We start from the raw sequence: 20143 nt of genomic DNA on the forward strand, positions 1-20143 counted from the left end.
CTTTTGGAGGAGGATACAGCATCCTTTGTCTATTTAGGAATGATAAGGGTGGATTAAATACTTCCAACCATAATAATTCTATTTCTCTGCCTTTTTCCTAGCATGCCTTATTTTGATGCTCTGTTACTGCCTGGGCTATTTTTTTCCTCATTCTGTATTGTGCTCTTCAGTTATTTTATTTTATTTTATTTTCTATGAACCATCCTTTAGTTGATATTAGTATTGCCACCATCAGCCCTCACTTTGTTTGCATTTTTATATATACCTTTGTACATCTTTCTTTTCTTATTTCTCTTTTTGCTTATATTTCCTCTCAGTATATAAATGTCTCAACGATGATGTAACAGTAGAATCAGAGAGGAAGGGATGGATGTGAGTGGCAGAGCAAAAGAGCAGATTCGGGAGATAAAAAGGGACTGAAGAGGGATGAAGTGGGTTTTTAGCGTGGGTGGGAGCAGTGTGTAGCCCTCAAAAGGGAAGGAGTTAGGTTGGGTGTAAGACAGGTTAAATTCGAAAGAGAACTGGCCAGCTGCCTCCCTGTCCGCATGTGACACTGGCCTCAGGTGAGGCTGGGTTACAGCCAGTGGATGAGCTTCCCATAGAATTATGATGATCCCTGAATTCGAGCTTACATCCTCTCCACTGCTTTGGTGGCATGGATGGCACACACCTAATTTCTTTGTAACTTAGTTTTTCTGTAAATCAAGAATAGTAAGGCTTATTTAAAAATACTTCTGTAGAAGTATTGAAGAGTGTGCATGTGATAAACAATTTCTAAATGCTTGAGGGCCTTTTGAGTGCTTGCAGACAAGCAAAGGCATCGTGACTTTAAAGTAGCTTTATTTTAGAATGAAAGTTCCATCTTAAATATGTCTGATGAAGAGTTAAACTATTTTTGAAAATAGGACGTGTGCAGCTTCATCTATGCAGCGAAATGCCATTTCCCACTGATTTGATCGAGCCTTTTCTCCTTAAGCCTTGCTTGCTTCTTCCAGGGCTCTGTGCTTGGCATGGTAATTAGGGACTTCTGCTCTCACTGATAGGATGCTCCTGGCTATTTCTCCAGCTCTACTTTCCCACAGCTTAGCTCCTTACATTTCCCTGGCAGAGTGTGTGGTGTGTATTTTTAAGTGGTAGGATTTGAGGAAAGCAGTTCTGTGAAAAAGGAACGTGATAGACAAGGCTGTAGAGCAGGAGAATCAGCTGGGGTTGCTAGCTTTTAATTGAAGTTTAGTTGGAGGTTCAGTGAGGTGAGACTGTTATGACAGATTTCAAAATGTAATGATAGGGAATGGGGTGGGTTCATCAAAGTCGCAGTAAATATGGAGCAACAGCTCAGCAACTCAGCATGAAACAACAGCTACAAACCCTTAAAAAAAAATAGAGAGTAATTAAAATGTGCATTGTGCAGTCCTTCTTCTCAGTGGGTACCTTTCCAGGGAAAGCAATAACTTTATTGTGAAAAATATAAACACAAATTTAGAGATGTAAATTACATGCATGTTTTAATCTGGTTCATAAACACTGAAAGTTTTGAAAACGTAAATATAATCAAAGTACCCAACTCAGCTGAAACCAGATTTGAGAAAGACGTCAAGAAGGTGAAAGGCCCTCCAGTCTCCCCCCAAACCCTCACCCTCTACTCACCCCAATCCTACCTGCTTACCCCTTTTGTGTATTTGGAAAAGAAGAGGTGGGATTCTGTCTTTCAATTTCAGGGGACACAAAAGCTTGTCTCCAATCTGTCAATGTCACAGAAGGGTTTGTGGTTTTAACCCTTTCTGTCCACTTTCTCTTCTGTCGCTTCCCCCTTTGGTCTATGCATGTGATGTTGGAGGTTAGTAAGCCACAGAGTGACTAAGTGTTGGATAATGTACAGCATGGGAATTTACCCAAATACTCTTCAGATTCTTTTATTTCTGTACTTCAAGCATGACGGTGACCTCAAATTGTACCAGTTTTAAGGACTGATCTTACAGAGACAGATGACATAGTAGAAAATGCACTGAACTGGTGTTGAAGAAATGGGTGTGGGTTCTATCTTGACTGCCCCTTCCTGCCAGAATGACTTTGGGCAAAGTCTTTCACTTCTCTGGGCCACAGTTTCTCCATCTGTTAAAATCACTGAGTTGGCCTAAAATGAGCTCTAAGGTTCCTCCCAATTCAAACTTTCTACAGTACTCTGCCTCACAGACCCACTCCAACCAAGATGGGATCCTAGAGATTCCGATTCAATGTGGTACTCTTCTTAGGTCCCTAGGTGTTTCCAGGAGTAATAAATGTTCCAGAGGAGGCCCAAGATTTCTGCCAAATACTCTCCATACTGTCATTTAAGCCCAGGGCTTCCTGACACTGTTATTTGAAGTTGTTTGTCCTGACTTCAGTCCTGGTAATTTCTCAGCTTTAATAAGGGTCTTTCCTAGTAGGGAAAGACCTGATGTCTGTCCAGACCATCAAAACTCATGGTTGGAGCAGTCATTGGGAGGACCCAGTGTAATAATCTTACATACTCCATCTACAGGGATGAAGGACGTATTTGAACAGGCATCTGTACTGTATTTCTCTCTCAGTGAATTCCCTTTTTAGAATAGGATAGTAGAAATTTATAGGATTACAGGGAGAAATACCCATAAGAGCAACCTGTCATTTATATAAATCACTTGAAATGAAATTAAAGTGTGGTATTCAAGGGAATTGTAGTTTAAGGAATCAACCCAAAGTTTAATTTGAAGAATGTTTTTACTATGTTGTGTATCTGGGTGAGTCTACCAAGTAAACATGAAGTCAAGTTTTTCTTGATTGATCATTTTAAGGTGGAAAATAGAAAGTTATGTGAGAACTTAGCATTTACTCTGCCAGTATGTTATGCAGTAGAAAAGAGTTGGGACTTAGAAGTAGAATAAGAGAAATGGTTGTAAGTTTGAAGACAGGTTTTCCAGTTGAGATCATTTATCCCCACTGCTGAATTCCAAAGGAGATTGTTCCAAACACCATTGAGCCCTGACCGGACTGAGACTGTTCCCTACAGACTCTATGATGATTGCCTGAGGCTGCCCTGGAAAGGAAGTAGGTTTGGGGCAGGTTCAAACAAGAGCTCTTTGATCCAGTTGGATTGGAGTGTTAGAATGGTGAAGTTTCCAGAGCAGTCCTAGGATAAGGCACTGGGGAGGGAGTTATTAGATGTGTGTCACCAAACTGGAACTTTTGGGTAAAAGGAGGGATTCATGTAGGAAAAGATAATGAAATATTATTAAAAGCATTTGGGTCTCCTAACCTGTCATGCTTTTTAAGACTATTTTTTCTTGATTTATAGTAATAGACATGTATGTTGTGTTCTTGCACTGTGAGCAACAGTGGCTGTGCCTTATGCTTTTTGTTATTAATCTTTTAGTGATGAACCAGCATGAAGTAATTTATACAAAGAGAATGTTCCTATTTTAACTAAAAATTACCAAATAACCCATAAGGAAATTAACCTTACCTAAAAGTTCTCAAACTATTAGATTAAAGACCTAAATATAAAAACTAACTGAAAAACTCTTAAAAATAACAGGGGTACATCTTTCAGAACCTTGGATTCAGCAGTGGTTTCTTATATATGACACCAAAAGCAAAGGAATAAAGGCAAGAAAGATAAAATGAACTTCATCAAAACTAAAAATTATGTACATCCATGAACTACCAAGAGAGTGAACATACACCCCATAGAATGCAAGAAAAGGTGTGCAAATCATATATCTGATAAGGGTCAAGGATCCAGAATACATAAAGAACTCTTACAACAAACAATAGGAAGACACACACACACACACACACACACACACACACACACACACACACAAACAGTTAAAAAGTGGGCAAAGGACATTTTTCCAAAGAAGATATGCAGATGACCAACATGCACATGTAAAGATGCTCAACACCAATAGTCATTAGGAAAATGCATATCAAACCTGTAATGAGATACCATTTTATACCCAGTAGGATGGGTCCTAACAAAAACAAAACAATGCAAAACCAGAAATAAACAGGTATTTGTGAGGAATTGGAGAAATTAGAACCTTCATACATTGCTGGTGGGAATATAAAATAGTACAGCTAGTATGGAAAACAATTTGGCAGTTCCTCAACAAGCTAAGCGTAGGATTGCCATATGACCTACTAATTCAATTCCTAATTATATACCCCAAAAAACTGAAAGCAGACATTGAAACAAAAATTTGTTCATGGATGTTTATAGAAGTGATATCACAATAGCCAAAGTGGAAATATCAAAATGTCCATCAATTTACAAATAGATAAACAAAATGTGGTATATCCATACAGTGGAATATTATTCAGCCATAAAAAAGAATGAAGTATGATACATGCTATAACACAGAGGAACCAGGGCGCCTGGGTGGCTCAGTCAGCTGTGCATCTGACTCTAGATTTTGGCTCAGGTCATGATCTCATGGTTTGTGGGATTGAGCCCCACATCAGGCTCCACACTGACAGCATGGAGCCTGCTTGTGATTTTCTCTCTCCTTCTATCTCTGCCCCTCCCCAGCCAAATAAATAAATTAAAAAAAAAAATGAGGAACCTTGAAAACTTGAAAACATTATTCTAAGTTAAACCAGCCAGACATAAAAGACTACATATTTTATGATTCCATTTACATGAAATATCCAGACTAGAAGGATCCATCAAGACAGAAAGTAGTGGTTATCAGGGGCTGGGGAGAGAAGAATGGGGAGTTCCTGTTCAAGAGGCATGGGGACTCCATTCAGGGTTATGAAAAACTTATAGAACTAGATAGTGGTGGCATTGTGACTGTATTGAATGCCAGTAAATTATACACTTTAAAATGGTTTAAAATGGGGGCGCCTGGATGGCTCAGTCAGTTAAGCCTCAGACTTCAGCTCAGGTCATGATCTCACAGTTCGTGAGTTCAAGCACTGCGTCGGCCTCTGTGCTGACAGCTTAATGCCTGGAGCCTGCTCTGAGTTCTGTGTCTTCCTCTGTCTCTGCCCCCCCTCTGCTCATGCTCTGTCTGTCTCTCTCTCTCAAAAATAAATAAAAACTTTAAAAAATGGTTTAAAATGGCAAATTTCATATTTTGCATATTTTACCACATGCATGTATGCATGCACACGCGCGCGTGCACACACACACACAGACACACACACACAAGAAATTTCTAAACTTATATAAACCTTGTAGAAACCCTGGTAATGAAATACCTTTGACAAATGAACTCAGATTTGCCAACAGATTATATTTCAAACACAGCTTTGGGACTGGGGAAAGTTTCTGGAAGTGAAAATGTACGTGATTGAGAGTCAGGCGTCCTATGTCTGGTCCAGGCACTGCTGTTATGTGGCAAGGGGCAAGTCATGTAAACTTTATGGGCCTCCATTAGGGGACCTGGACAAATTCTCTCAATCATGTGTGGGACCTTTTCAAGCTTCCCATATCTTCATTCACTCTGCCTCCTTACCCAGTATGAAGGGTAGAATATTTCAAACAGAATGCTCTTCCACCAGGTGAAGGGGGTGAGGTGGCACACACAGGGGTGGTTAGGGTACAAAGGTGTGCTCTTTGGCAAGCCTTTGCAATATTCCCAAATCTTGGAGCCAATTATGGTACTCCTCATATTTCTAAGACTACAGGAAGTAGGTTCATTCATTTCTTCATACAGTGTCCACTAGCCAACATTTACTGCGCATACTCAGGACAATGTGAAGCACAGCTGAAAGACCCAGACCCCCTGAATTTGTGGAGTGTATGTTCTGTGGGGAGGAAGTATCATGAAATAGCTAGTTACTGAGTGTGATGAGTGCTCTGAAGAAGTAAATGCGGCTGAGGATGAGTACTCCAGGCTTAGCTACGGCTGCTCTGAGGAAGTCCTGGTTGACCTGTTATCTACAGGGCGACTTGGAATTAACCAGGAAACCCAGGAAGGGGCACATTTGCTTCCCTGATGGAGAGAGAACTGTGAAGAGGATTGGAGAGCGGGTTTGGAGAAGACTATGAAGACAGCCTCGTTCTAGAATGTCACGCTGAACTGTGGACAGCCTTGTTGAATTAAAAGGCCAGGGAAAGTGGCTCCCTGAGACCACAGTGGGCACTTCTACCAGCAGATGCTGCTTTCATGTCCCCACCATACCACTTCCTGCGCTCTGAGCTATGGAACCAGCAGTAACCACACAGCATTTCTGGAACTTAAAATGCTCCCCAGTGTCGGCTCTGACCTGAAGCCACCATTCCTCAGAGTCCTTAACATCTCCACAGCACGGGGCAGTGTGGGTCACAGAACAAGTGGCTGTGGAGTATGACACCCAGCATGCTGTGCGAATGTTGAGAGGATATTTCTCCTTTTGGTCTTTCAGTTTTCTGCTCATCAAACCAGTAAATCTGGGCTTTGAGGATGGTGGAACTACCAGACTTTTACGTAAAAAGTGGGGACAGACTTTTACTTAAGCCTTAGCAAGCCACTGGACTCGGCAAAGCCATTGCATGTATTTGGTAGGTGAACTGGTTCCACTTTTGCAGTGGAGGCCACATTTCCACACATTGGTAGAGCCCAAGGTGAAGAGCTCATACCTGTCTGTCGGCTGCTATCCTCCCAGAAGCCTGCCCTGCCAAGCATGGCCATGACTGGAGGGCCCCGAGCTAAAACTCAGGTGTATGCAGTGCTCCTGGCTGACCTGTCCACTGTGCCACAGAGGGGAGGGGAGCAGTCATAGCCATGACTCGTGCTGCCCCATAAAGGAAAGGAGCTCATCAGTAAGCCCCACTTCAGGCATCCCCGGTCCAAGCTCAAGTTTAGAAGCTTATGTGTCATCTTTTCTTTGTAACCATAAATCTGTGCTCTCAGGCCTAATTCTGTTGTGTTTTTTTTTCCCCCTTTGCTTTCAGGAGAGTAGATCTGGAGACACAAACAGCTGTGTTGAAGAAATAATTCGGGTAAGGAGATTTTTTTTTTCTTTTTACAAATCTTACCAATTGGTTGGACTAGATCCCAAATAGAAGGAGGCATGTGGCTGTGTTGTCCAAGGAGCCTATTGTTTGCTTCTTGTTTGAGGTTTACCTTTTCTGAAGGCAATCATATAAGTTGTCCAAATGCCGCTTTACAAAAGCAATTCTTCTTTTAGAAATCTAGGAGTTACACATCAACCCAGTGCCTTTGTACAGGCTGAGGTGACACTGTATTAAAGTGATCAGCTGGGAGACAGAAGAACAGAGTTGAGATGAAAAATATCGTTGTGCTTACATTTGGATGCCCCCATTTGTCAGCCTACTATTTAAAAGCATCCTTTAATAGTCCTTACTTCCCAGTCAGGCAAGGGTTGCCTTGTTAGTTTTCTCCTAAACTTAATTAGAATCAGAAGCACTCTGACAAAGAGGTGATGCTCACTGTCTGAAAATTTATTTCCATATTGTTTTGCATCTTACCGTTTTTGCCTATTACTGTCTGACACTGTCCTTTTCATCATCATCATCATCATCATCATCATCATCATCATCATCTCTAGTAGATACCCTCCATGAACCAGTTTCACACCCAGATTCACTTAAGCTGGGCTCTCCTGCCATATTAGTGTTTTCTTGAGTATTCAAACTTGTAATCAGGATGTCATCTTCAACCCATATTTTTTCTTCACTCATATTTATTCAGGGGAGTGACCTAATAATTTACATTCTCAAAAAGCTGATATTACACTGGGAAAAACACCAAGACAAATTAGACCAGATGGGATGGCAATTCCCTATAAAGAAAAAACCTTTATTTGAATATGTTTCTAACTTTTGGACATCCTACACACTTTTTCTTGAATTGCTAATGAATGACAGTAATATAATTATTTGGTTTAAAAATTTACATTAATCATCACATTGTTTTCAGAGGCAGATTTTTTTTCTTCCTGGAAAGCATTATTTCATAAACCTTTTAACTCTCAAGTTAACCAAAATAATTAATTGAAGTTTGATCTGTTGAGTTCGTAATGATTTTTGTTTTTCTGGCAGAGATTAATATAGAAAACAGTTGTCAAAGTGGGTAGCTTCATTTCTGGCATTTAATATATGTTAAATAAAATACATATTGTATTTTATATCTGTATTATCTCTAACCTGGAGCTTTGTTTCAGATTAAACAAGAAATAGTGTGAAGTGCTGATATACTTGTCCTATTTCTCTTTTGACATACTTTTACGTTTGGAATCCAAATATTCAGTGATAAAGCCATCTTCCTTTGATTGGTTATGGTATTTATGTCAGCAAAATGCTAATAGCAGTACACATCTCTCCTTTGATTTCACTATTTTTAAAATCCGACCCCTTCTTATCCTTTCTTATCTTTTCTGAGGTTATGGTAGAAATCTGTCATTTGACCTTTCTTTGCCGCACTCCAAACAAGGCTTAAAGTGTGAATACAGGCTTGAGCAATTCACACACCAAAACGGTATAGTTTAGGTAACATAAAATTCACTTAAACTGAATGCTGCCGTCAAGAGGTTTAAGGCATTTTTTTTCAGAAGAGGGCTGAAGAAAGCCTTATACCCCCTCATCCCACTCCTACTTCCTGATATTGCCCCTCATATTCCACTGGCACTGGCACTGCCACAGCCACAGCCTTCCTGAAATCAGTCATGGAACAAAAGGGAAAGTCTGGACCAACCAGATCATTGATTTGTAAGCATGTGCAAAGGGCAGTGGAGATGATGAACTCATCAGAAGATAGCTGAGCTCTCTTTAATGTTCTGATCTTCCTAGAGCCCATGATGAGTGGTCCAGGATGGGAGATAGTATAGCGTCAGAGGAAACAGAGGTGATAGTGGTGCTGGTGTTGTCCAGGTGGGCCTTTTCTCTGTCCTCACCTGTCAACCTGTGGTGTTAGTAGCCTTAGTTGTTGCTGAGGGAGCTCCTAGATGATCATGCCAGTATTCCCAGTTTTGCCTGGAATGTTTTCCTGGCTGTCCTCTGCCTCGCTCACACCAGTCATTCTTCAGGGCTGTCTTCCCCACTTGTCCTAAGCATGTCCTCTCTTCCAAACACAAGCACAGGAGGCCTTCTCTGTTACAGCCTATTGTATTTATTGTGTATCTGCCAGATGTCAGTATTCCTCCCACACCATGGCCCCATGTCTGGACTTGAGAATCAGGATCTTGTTGAATGAATAAATAAATAAGTGAAGGAAGGAAAGAATCCTCCAAGGGAGAAGGAAGAATATCATTGTGATAGCTCACAAACAGATTCCGTTTACTCTAAATCATGGGCATGACGTATTGGCTTAAAAGCAGTGGGTTCCCATGGATAGGTAGTCTTTATGGAGCCCAGTTTTCCTTGTCACTTTCTCTCCCCTTATGATCAGCGAGGTAAACCTAATGTGGTCCAGGTCACCAAGGTACTTGGTACTTATAGCCATCTCTCTCTCTTATTGTGGAGAATGAGCAGGTCATAAAGGCGCCTTAAAATAATGAAAATTGAGATATTCATTTAACAAGTGTTAGCATGTCCTTTCCATGTGGGAGGTACAGTGAGAACAATAGCAGGCCAAACAGACATGACCCTTTTGAAACCAGTGATGTGCTGGAAGATATAGATACTAAGTTTTATTTGTAATCTTATAAATAAATGTCTAATATTAAATGTGACGAATACTCAGGGTGACTCTAATTTTAGGTCTTTCATGAGGAAGCAACATTTGGACCAATAGTTGGAGTTTGAATAGAAAATTGGTATAGGAGAAAAATGTTGAGGCTGCCAGCCGAGGAACAGGAATAGTTTGGCTAGTTAGGGACCCACAAAGGGCAGTGAGCCCAGAGTGGCTAGAGTGTAGGTGGGAAAACTAGGCAGGAGAAGCCAGGTAGGGCTGTTTCTTCTCAGTCATGTTTAAGATATGTGTAGGGGAGCCAGTGAAGGAGCTGAGTCAGAGTAACGTTATCAGATTAGCTGTTTAGACACTCTACTCTGACTGCTTTGTGGAATGGATTGAGAGGAGAAGGGGAAGAAGAAAGAGGAGAGGCTGTTGCAGCTGTCCAGATGAGAGATGCTTGGTGGGGCACCCATGGGCATGGAAACATTGAAGGAGATGCTGGTTTGAGGGGGAGAGATGAAATAATTAATTTTCTGACATGTTGAGTTTGAACTACCTTTGAGGCAATCCAGTAAACATGGAGAATGTAGATGAGCATACATCCGTCTGGGGCTCTGAACAGAGGTCTAAAGCTGCAGGCTAATTTTGTTGGTAATAAAAGCACAGAAATAGGTTAATCTACCCAGAGAGAGGAGAGACCGAGAGGCAATGAAAGCTGAAATTCAAACGTGTAAGGGTCAGGGAGAGTAGGATCCCCTTGCAAATGAAAGTAAGAGGGCATGACTCAGGAAGTCGAGGAGTAATAATGGCCATGGAAAGTCCCAGAATCCAGGGAAAGAGAGTTTCAAGCTCAACAGTGTACAGGATTTCTGAGGGGAGAAGAGAGACAAGAATTGAAAACCACTCTATGGATTGGACAACAAAAAGCTCATCAGTGGTTTTATTGCATGCTGTTTCTGTGGAGTAGAGGGGGCAGCATCCAGACAAGAGAAAACTGAGAATATAGCATCAGTGAGTTGAAAGAACTTTTATGAGGAAAGGCCATGGTTCCCATTCAGGGCCTTTCCATCTGCAATCAATCCTATAGATAATAACAGGTACCAAATGATGAAGAGCTAACATTTGTGGAACATTTATTACAAACGAGGAACTGTTCTCAGTTTCTTGCTTGTGTTAACTCATTTAACCATCACAGATGCCCCATGAGTCAGGCACTGTTAACATCCCCATTTTACAGAAAAAGGAAGTTAAACACAGCTTGCCCAAAGTCATACAACTAGAAAGTAGTAGAGCTGGGATTTTAATGAGCACAGTCTGGCACCAGCACCCTCTCTATCTTATCTATCAAGCTTTCTTATTTAAATGAAGAAGTCCCCCTGGCTCAATAATGAAACCACTCAGGCATTTTGCCATGAAAGGGAGGTTTCCCATTTCCACGTGTTTATGATTCGGAAGTGCCAGATCATGCATTTGTGCACTTGAACTCACAGAGGTTTTATGGCCAATGTTATCAACCTCATCTTTAAACTTCTTCTTCCTTTCCTCTCTCTTATTTTTGCTGAGGTGACTGTTTTCAAGCCATTTGAATATTACATTATATTCTAAAGTGTAATTATTTTTTACTCTTACTCAGAGAATTTTAACCCTGGGACCTAATAAATCTGTGTATTATTGCAAAATTCAGTTAACCGAGGGAGAAATTATAACTGAGTTCTATGAAGATGGGCGACACAAGCTAGGAACCCTCATGGCTGACATATGTTTGTAAGAGACAGTTTTTTAAGTTACACTATATTTCATTCTTAAAGGTTCCAGTGCTGTAATACTTAGGTGCTTTCTGTAGCATTATCCATTAACGTAGAATGGCATTAACATTTGTTCAGCAAATAAAATCCGTTTACAACTTAATGGGGTTGTGCAGGGCTGGAATCTGGGATGCACAAATTTTATGCAAGACTGCTTTAGATGGAGTTGTTGAGGAGTACTACTCATAGCGTGGTGAGCCTTCCTAATAAAGAAACCAATGATTGAGATTCTGGTTTGGGCTCAAAGGATGAATTTAGAGACAATTTCCACATAACATCAGAGCCAATTATCTTCTTAGTTTTCATCTTTAGTCACTAATTCAGTTCCAACTTCATAGAAATCTTTATAGTGAATATTTACATAGAGTTGCATTTCTGTTGGTAGGAAAAGGGTAACTGGTACTTGTTTGAATTCTGGAGACCCACATCAATTTCTTGACACTACAGTTGAACAACTTCTAGCCCAAAAGGAAACTCCTTTCCTAGAAAGTTAAGGAGCCTGCTGGACAAGATTTTTGGTTTTGATTCTGGGAGATCTGTGAGTGAGGAAAGCATTGAAAGCACCATTGTATGACGTGCACATTATTGTGGCCCCCTGACATGTTCAGACCCTCATGGTGGGCCAAGACAAACCTTGTGCTTAAAAGTCTACATTTAATGAAAATATATTAGCCACTCTATAGAAAAAATAGAGAACAAACAGACAACTTGTTTTAAGTGACCTATTTGGGTCATTTGAAAAAATGGACCTCAGTCCAATCTCCCCTGCTTTAGACCAGATGGGCTTTTTTTTTTTTAAACGTTTATTTATTTTTGAGACAGAGAGAGACAGAGCATGATCGGGGGTCAGAGAGAGAGGGAGACACAGAATCTGAAACAGGCTCCAGGCTCTGAGCTGTCAGCACAGAGCCAGATGGGCTTTTTTTTAACTCATGCTCTTTCCTTTATTAATTATTTCATTTGTTTCAAACAGTAAAGATTTTGTTAGTGACAAAATGAAGCCCACAAATGGCAAAATCAGTCCATGTATAGCTTTTCAGGAGCCCCATTAATACATCCCATTACTTGTTGTAGTGAAATAAAATCAAAGCAAAAGTAAACTTGATGTAGGCCTAGAGAAATTGACCAGACAAAACCTACAAGTCTTGTCCAAGATGAATTATTGTTTGGTAGTGTTTTGTTTTGATTTTTCTTTTCATATTTGATCATCTGAATGGATAGAGACAGAAATACCAAAATTTATATTTTATTTTATAACCATAGATGCATTTTTAAGAGATGTTATTATGCTAGTCCTTTTGGCCAAAACCACAAACCCTACTTAAATGACTCCATTTCTGCTTGCCAAGGGCATTTTTGTACCTGTGAGGAGTATCAATTGGCCTGCTCCAATGTTTCAGGGCCATTTGGCTACACTCTGTAGACTTTGCGATGACTCTAGAGGTGTTCAGTTTCTAACAGACGTGAGGCAAGAGACCACTCTAAATCAGAATTTGCTCTGAGCCCAGAGATTTTGGGGTGATGGCCAGAGGAACCTCAGAGGTCCAGAAGCTCCTGTTGGGCACAAAGGGCTTTGCCTTTCTGTGTTTACCTGTCTTGTTCTGATGCATACCATTAGAAATTACAAAGGCATTTACAGAACCATGGGGATAGAAGCCCAAAGGAATGTTAGCAGCCCATGTAGCTAGAGGCATGTAGGAATATACTTTCTGCTCTGACAATCAAGAGTGAATTCTGATACTTCAGCTGATATCTTTTCATGGGTGTTTGTCAATATGTTACTATGAAGGTGCTGACTGAAAAAAAGAGGAGATAACACAAATGGCATGTTAACAAAACCTAGATGTCATGGGTGTCATGGAAACTAATGGTGCTGTGTGCCTCCTGCTGTACCCAGGCTGGTAAAGACTAAGAGATGTGCAAGGGAAATGTGTCAGCCAGCCAGAATGCGTGAAGAGCTGGGCTTCAGGCAAGGTCAAAGACCCAGTTTCAGTTTCTCAGGAAGATATTTGGAGAGTCTCAGCATTACATTAGAGGACCAGAAGATTAAAAATACTTGATTTTGTAAGTGTTCTGTTGCTCTTGCCTTATAAGGTGCATCAAGAGATCAAAGAAATGAAGAGATTGAATGTCACTCAACAAGTGGTAGATTTACTCTGTGCTTTTAAACACTTGTAAAACATGCAAAAGGGACCAGATGCTTATAGAATAAGAGAGAGAATGTGGGGAAGAAAACAAACAGCTCCTCTGAAAGGTGCTTTGCAGAGTCCTACCCCAGCAACATGGGAGTGTAGGAGGGTGGGACAGAAGCAGAGACTGCGGTCGACTGTCAGAGTATATGTGGTCCATTGGATTATACGGTGTCACCCATCCATGCCGCTCAGCTTTTCACAGCACCTCGCGGTATTTTGCTTCTTTGTATTTCAGCGAGTTATCATTTCCAGAAAAATAAGTGCTTAACCTTGGATCACATAGAGCAAAGCTTGCAAATTCTTATCTTTATCCAAGAATGAAGTTTACCATTGCAATGTGTTTTTTGTTTTACTTACAGAAAATACCAAGACACAGATTATGATGTCTGATAATACTTTCAAATGTATAAGTTCCCAAAGAACATATTTATTTTTAATCTTTGGTTCCCTTAAGTGCTGTTGTTCAGCAGTACAGTGCTACTATTTAGTGCTAGCCATTTAATTTGCTTCATGTCCTTTGCTAAATTTACCTAACAGAACGAATGCAATTTTATTTTTTCTTTCCTATTTCTGTGCTTAAGTATAATATAAGCATATGTGTTCATTGGACTTTGAAAACCTTACCAAAAATCAAAACAGATAATTATTTATATAATTTTTATTTTAGGTCCTTTTATAAGGAATATTTCAGAGTGCTAATTAAAAAGCACAAAAACAGGGGCACCTGCGTGGCTCAGTTGGTTGAGCGTCCAACTTCAGCTGCAGTCATGATCTCACAGTTCGTGGGTTCGAGCCCCGTGTCGGGCTCAGTGCTGACAGCTCAGAGCCTGGAGCCTGCTTCAGATTCTGTGTCTCCCTCTCTCTCTTCCCCATCCCTGCTCATGCTCTGTCTCTCTCTCTCTCAAAAATAAATAAACATTAAGAAAAAAAAATTTTTTTAAAGCACAAAAATATTAAAATATTAGCCAAAGTGATATTAGTACTTAAAATGTGCAGACAAATAAGATTCTCCTTGTTTGTAAAAGTATTTTTGGAGGGTGATGTATGTATATATGCATGCGTGTAACCTTTGTGTCAGGAAGTTTCTGGCATAAAGAGTCCTGTGACCTTCTTCACCTCTACCCTACATTTTATGCTTCTCTCTCTCTGACTTAGAAATTCTCTCAGGCAGCTGGTTGTTGCAAACACGTTCTTTTTTTTTTTTTTTTTAAATTTTTTTTTTTTTTTTAACGTTTTTATTTATTTTTGGGACAGAGAGAGACAGAGAATGAACGGGGGAGGGGCAGAGAGAGAGGGAGACACAGAATCGGAAACAGGCTCCAGGCTCTGAGCCAACAGCCCAGAGCCTGACGCGGGGCTCGAACTCACGGACCGCGAGATCGTGACCTGGCTGAAGTCGGACGCTTAACCGACTGCGCCACCCAGGCGCCCCACAAACACGTTCTTGAATACAAGTCACTGAAGACCTCTTCCTACTGTTTCCACCCCATCAAGATTCCATAAGGGCATGGCCATCTTTCCCCCAGAGAGCTTGCCAATTTTAGCCTGTGATTGGCACAGCCATGTGTGAGGCATTGCCCTCCTTTGAGGAGGGTCCCTCTGTGGACGTGCCCCTCCATTAGCAGGGCACCATCTTGCTTGGTCCCTTGTCCGCTCTCAGAGCCTACATCAGCCCTGAGTCCCTCCAGGACTTCTGGGATGGAGCAGTGAAACCTTTTCTCTAGCAGCCAACTCTGGGGCTGGATCATGGACCCCTCTAGGCACCCAACCAGTTGTGACCTCTCATTTATGCTGAATCCTACTTCCAGGGCAGGATCACATTAGCTGGCCTGTGCTATTTCCCTTAAACAGTGATTTGCTCCCACTAGAGCTCACTGTCAATGTGGTCTTCACCAGGCATTGGTGCTCTAGGTGTCCTGCAGTCTCTCCACCTTTGCCAGTGTTCCTCAATTTTTTCTCATTATCCTCTTCTAAGGAATCTTACAAGACACTCTTCCTAATCGCTACTCAACAAAATTCTAATACCACAAATATATTGTACATCTATGGATGGTACATGTATCTGTGATTTATACATAGAGAGTAAGACTTTTTCATCCCCAAGAATGAGGTTGATCTGGCTTAGCCAAGCCATTCCCCTTGCTCCACACCTCTGACATCTGCATCTCCTTCCTGCCTCAGCAGGAGCTCCACCTTCTCTGGAACTCAGGAAATAGATGCTATTAGCATGAAGCCCTCGTCCTGCTTGCTTCACTGGCCAATTTGCCAGCCTCTGTCCTAGGCACTGGGGGTACTGCAGTGAACAAAATAGGCCTAGACTCTGCCTTGCCAGACTTCCCACGTTCTGACCTTCTGACAGACCTGGAAACTTACCTGAATCTCACCTACCCCTCCTTCCCTCTTTCCTGACTTCTGGCCAATCCCTCTGCCTGTGCTTTGGAGTCCCATTCACTACTGCAGCCAACTCAAGAGCTGACAAGTGCCCTCCACCCCCCATCTATTGTAGTGTCTTGTCTTCAGGGTAAATATGTACACATTCTTTCCATCTTTGGAAAAGAGTTTCTTCAAATCTGTACTCCTTGTGACTCTTCCCTTTTTCGGTAGACTCCCCTGGCAAATGTCCCTATGTGCCTTCAGCTCCACTTTCTTATCAACCCACCGCTGTCCAGTTTCTCCCCATCCACTCCTCTGAAACCATTATACCAGGGTCAACGGTCCAGGATAGCTTCCCACTAAGCTCAGAGACCATTCCCAGTATGATCTTTTGGGGGGTATTCAATGTGCTGACTGCACATTCCACTTTTAAATGCTCAGGCCTTAGCATCTCTCACCACACCCTCTTGGGTTTATTCCCAATTGGTGGTCCATTTCTTCTTGGTCTCCATGGACCTCTCTTCCTGCAACTACCTTTATCCCGTATGTGTTAGTATTCCTAGGACTTCTGTCCTAGCTCTTTTTTCTTCTCACAGGCTACAGTTTCTCCAGCTTCTGGTAATATTTGTGCCATGATGGGTGTTAAGTGTGTATCTCGAGCCCAGCTCTGTTTCCTGAGTCTCATACTCATCTGTCCAGCTCCACTTATATGTGTCATGGACCCCTCCACACTAATGCCACCCCATATCTCTGCTGATTCTTCCTCCAGCAGGGGTTATCCTCATCCACCTGGCTTCTCAAGCCATTGGATTCTCCTATCCACACTTGCCACATTCGGTTCTATACCCAGTCTGTCAGTCTGTCTCATGAATCTCCCTCAACTAGGTCTGCTTCTTTCCATCCCTGTGCTGCCCTCCTTGTTCAGTCCATCATCCTTTCCCACCTAGATTGTTCCATAGACCTCCTCCCTGGCCACCTGCCTACCAGCTGCCTCCACTCAGCTCCCCCAGTGTAGGAGGAATCTGCTTTCCAAAGCATGTTTGCTTTAAAAACATTTTGGTGGCTCCCCTCTGGGTTCAGGACAGAGTCAGATTCCTAGATGTGGTCTGTAGAGCCACACAGATCCTAGTCCTGTATCACATTCCAGCCTTATCTTTGGCTACTGCCCATCCCACACTCTCTACCCCACTTCTGCTAGAGTAACGTCAGCACCTCTCCCTCACCTCTGGGCTTATCTCATGTTCTTCTGTACCCACAGAGCATGCTCTGTCTACCTCTCCCCCCAGATTCCACTGTTTTCCTGCTTATCTTCCAAGCCTACCTTGAGATGTCACTCCCTCCAGGAAGCCTTCCTGATTCCCAGAGTCTGAGTTAGAGGCTCCTATTCTGTATTCCCCAGGAAAGCTATCGTTTATTTTTATCACTTCACTTATTACCTTGAGTCACAATGGTCTTTCTTATCCCGCATTAGGCTGTTACTGTCTATCCCCTGGGGCTGTCAAAATGACTGTCACATAATGCATGTTTAATAAATACTGAATATATGGGTGGATAATAATGAATGAATGACTTTGACGTTTTACTCAATGTCTGTTCCTGCCCTCCACCTTGTCCTTCCAATCCTGCAACAAAAAATGTTGAGGTGCTATGCCCCTAAAACATCACTTCTCCAAGGACAGCCAAGACTGTTGTGTGATCTGGGAGCTTTAGGATGCATTCTACAATTAGCACAAATGCAAGAGAGATGAAAACTCACCTCTTAACTCCCAAGGGTTGGAAGTGAAAAGGAGTCCGGCAGCTTTTGCTGGCATACACATCGGGAGAGCTCAGACCTTCGTATCTGCTGCTTATGTTCTGATTATCTTTCATGAGACTGAGTTTTTCATTTTGATAGATAATGAGTATAATGTACAAGTTGAAGAAATCAAGATAATAAATTTGCAGGGATAATTTGGTTAATTACCATGTTGCTGCTCATAGAATCAAGGGCTGAAAGTCAAAGCTATTTCCACTGCTAATATGCTCTGTGGAAAGCAGTTCTTAGAACAATTAAAACACATCTACCCAAAGCGATCAACTCAAGATATACATTTTAAAATTGTATTTTTAATCATGAAAACTACACAGAGTGTTCTCTGTTACTTTTTCAAATTATGGGGTGTGAAATTAAAAATTTGCTACAAATTACTATTGTACCCACAGAGAGAAGTTGAAAATAACTTCTAAAATAGAAGATGATAATTTGCTGATTAAAGAGATAAGGGCCTTGAAAAATTAGACCATCTCTCTAGATATTAATCATATATTTTAAATAAGACATTTTCTATAGTTCTTTTATTCAAAATTATTTAGATCAGCATAACCTGATAAAACTTAGAAACCTAATTTTTTTTCCATTTCATTTATATGTTGTTTTATAAGTTTGGAGAAATTGGATCTGTAGGTGTGCAATTATTTTGTTTTTATGGTAGTTGGATGCAATGCAATGTAAGTGTTTTTTAAATGTAGGAATTGGGGGCACTCCCACAGGTGGCTCAGTTGGTTAACCATCCGACACTTGATTTTAGCTAAGGTCATGATCTCATGGTCATGAGATTGTGTCCCACATCAGGCTCCACAGAGTGAGAAGCCTGCTTGGATTCTCTCTCTCTCCCTCTCTCTCTGCCCCTCCCCCTGTTAAAATAAATAAGCATTTTAAATAAATAAATAAATAAATAAATGAATAAATAAATAAATAAATAAATGAATAAGCAAGCAAACAAACAAATAAAAATAGAGACCGGAACTCAGATATTTTGCATAACTTAGAATGTGCTCCCATATTTATGGGCATCTTGTTTTGTTCAGATTTTCAAAGCTGTCCACACAGCCCGTAATTTCAGAATAGGTGACCCAGCATCGACATTCTTTAGCCTCCTGCATTAACTAGGTTTTGCATGTGTATGTTGTCCCATTTGCACATAGTACCATTCCTGGGCCTACTTATATCTCAGAAGTTCTGGAGAAGTGCTGTGTTCAGTACCACTGCTCATACCTTTACTCTCCAGAGATCAGCCCTCTACCAAATACTGTTTTTCTAAACAACTTCAGTTTCTGATGATAAATCAGGAAACATACACCTCTTCCTGTGTCTCCAGTTATCAGGTTTGGAACAATTGTCACATGCCAACAGTAGCGGCTTTATTTTCTTCCCTTTCTCTCTCCTCCCACTAAAAAGATGTGCCTGTTTTTGAGGATGTGTATCTTTTTCTCTCCCTGAATTTCTTAGGACATCATAGAAGTTATGACCAGTTATGGCAGTTCACTGTTTATTATTACAGGTTTTTCAGTACAAGGTTTTTATTTTAGTGGCTTATTTTTGTGTTGTAATTCTAAATAATTAGAGATATGTGGTTGTGTGGAATTAAAAATATTAAAGATTTCATGTTATTTTTTAAACAAAATATTTATGAACATTGATTAGGCTTCTGAGATTTGATCAAAAATCTTAAGATCAGCAGGCTTATTATTGATGTATTATACAATAATTTAAAACTCTATCCTCAGCTACTTGTAAATATCTTTTTAGTAGTCTCAAATAAAGATTTACTTCTGTACGTAGAGTACATATTTCTTTTTAAATTACCCTGAGATGCTTTATTATTATCAAAATACTTATATCCACAAATTTTTATGAATCATTTTAGTCTTCCCTCCCCTGGCAATAACTTGTGACCTAACAGTATTTTTGGCCCATTTTTAAACACGTTTTTGAATTCAGTTTAGTGGTGTATATTGGGAGGTGGGCTGGAGGAGTGAAGAATAGACTTTTCAAAATAGAACCTTTAAATATAGCTAAAAATGTTAGTAACAGCTACTAAAAACTGACCAATCCCTGAAAACCTACCCAGGCTGCTTCTCTGGAAACCAAATTACATATTAAGACCCTGGTAATTCTGAGACTCAACTCGAACTACAAAAGCCATTTGAAAATCCCATTGCATATAACTAGGGAGAAAGAGGCAAGGAAGGTAAGAAAACTGAGCCACATGCAATGAAGAAGATGGTATTGCACAGGAAATGAAGTGCAACAGGTTCTTTCCAGACAGTGAGATAAAAACCTCTCCTCTAGTCTGCAAAATATGCATTTATCATTCTGACTTTCTAACTTCCTGTTTACTTGTTTATTCACCGTCGTCTCTCACCAGCCTCT

General features: G+C 40.8%; 1 protein-coding gene across 8 annotated transcripts in view; it reads left to right on the top strand.

Annotated features, from left to right (window-relative positions):
* AFF3 (ALF transcription elongation factor 3) overlaps positions 1–20143 on the top strand; it is a 572861-nt gene that overhangs the window by 282895 nt on the left and 269823 nt on the right. For all 8 annotated transcript variants that reach the window (XM_047854476.1, XM_047854481.1, XM_047854474.1 and 5 more), the window contains one exon: positions 6902–6949. In XM_047854476.1, the coding sequence (XP_047710432.1) occupies positions 6902–6949 (48 nt within the window). The remainder of the gene's footprint in view (positions 1–6901; positions 6950–20143) is intronic.

The sequence above is a fragment of the Prionailurus viverrinus genome, chromosome A3 (genome assembly GCF_022837055.1).
Source record: "Prionailurus viverrinus isolate Anna chromosome A3, UM_Priviv_1.0, whole genome shotgun sequence".
NCBI lineage: Eukaryota > Metazoa > Chordata > Mammalia > Carnivora > Felidae > Prionailurus > Prionailurus viverrinus.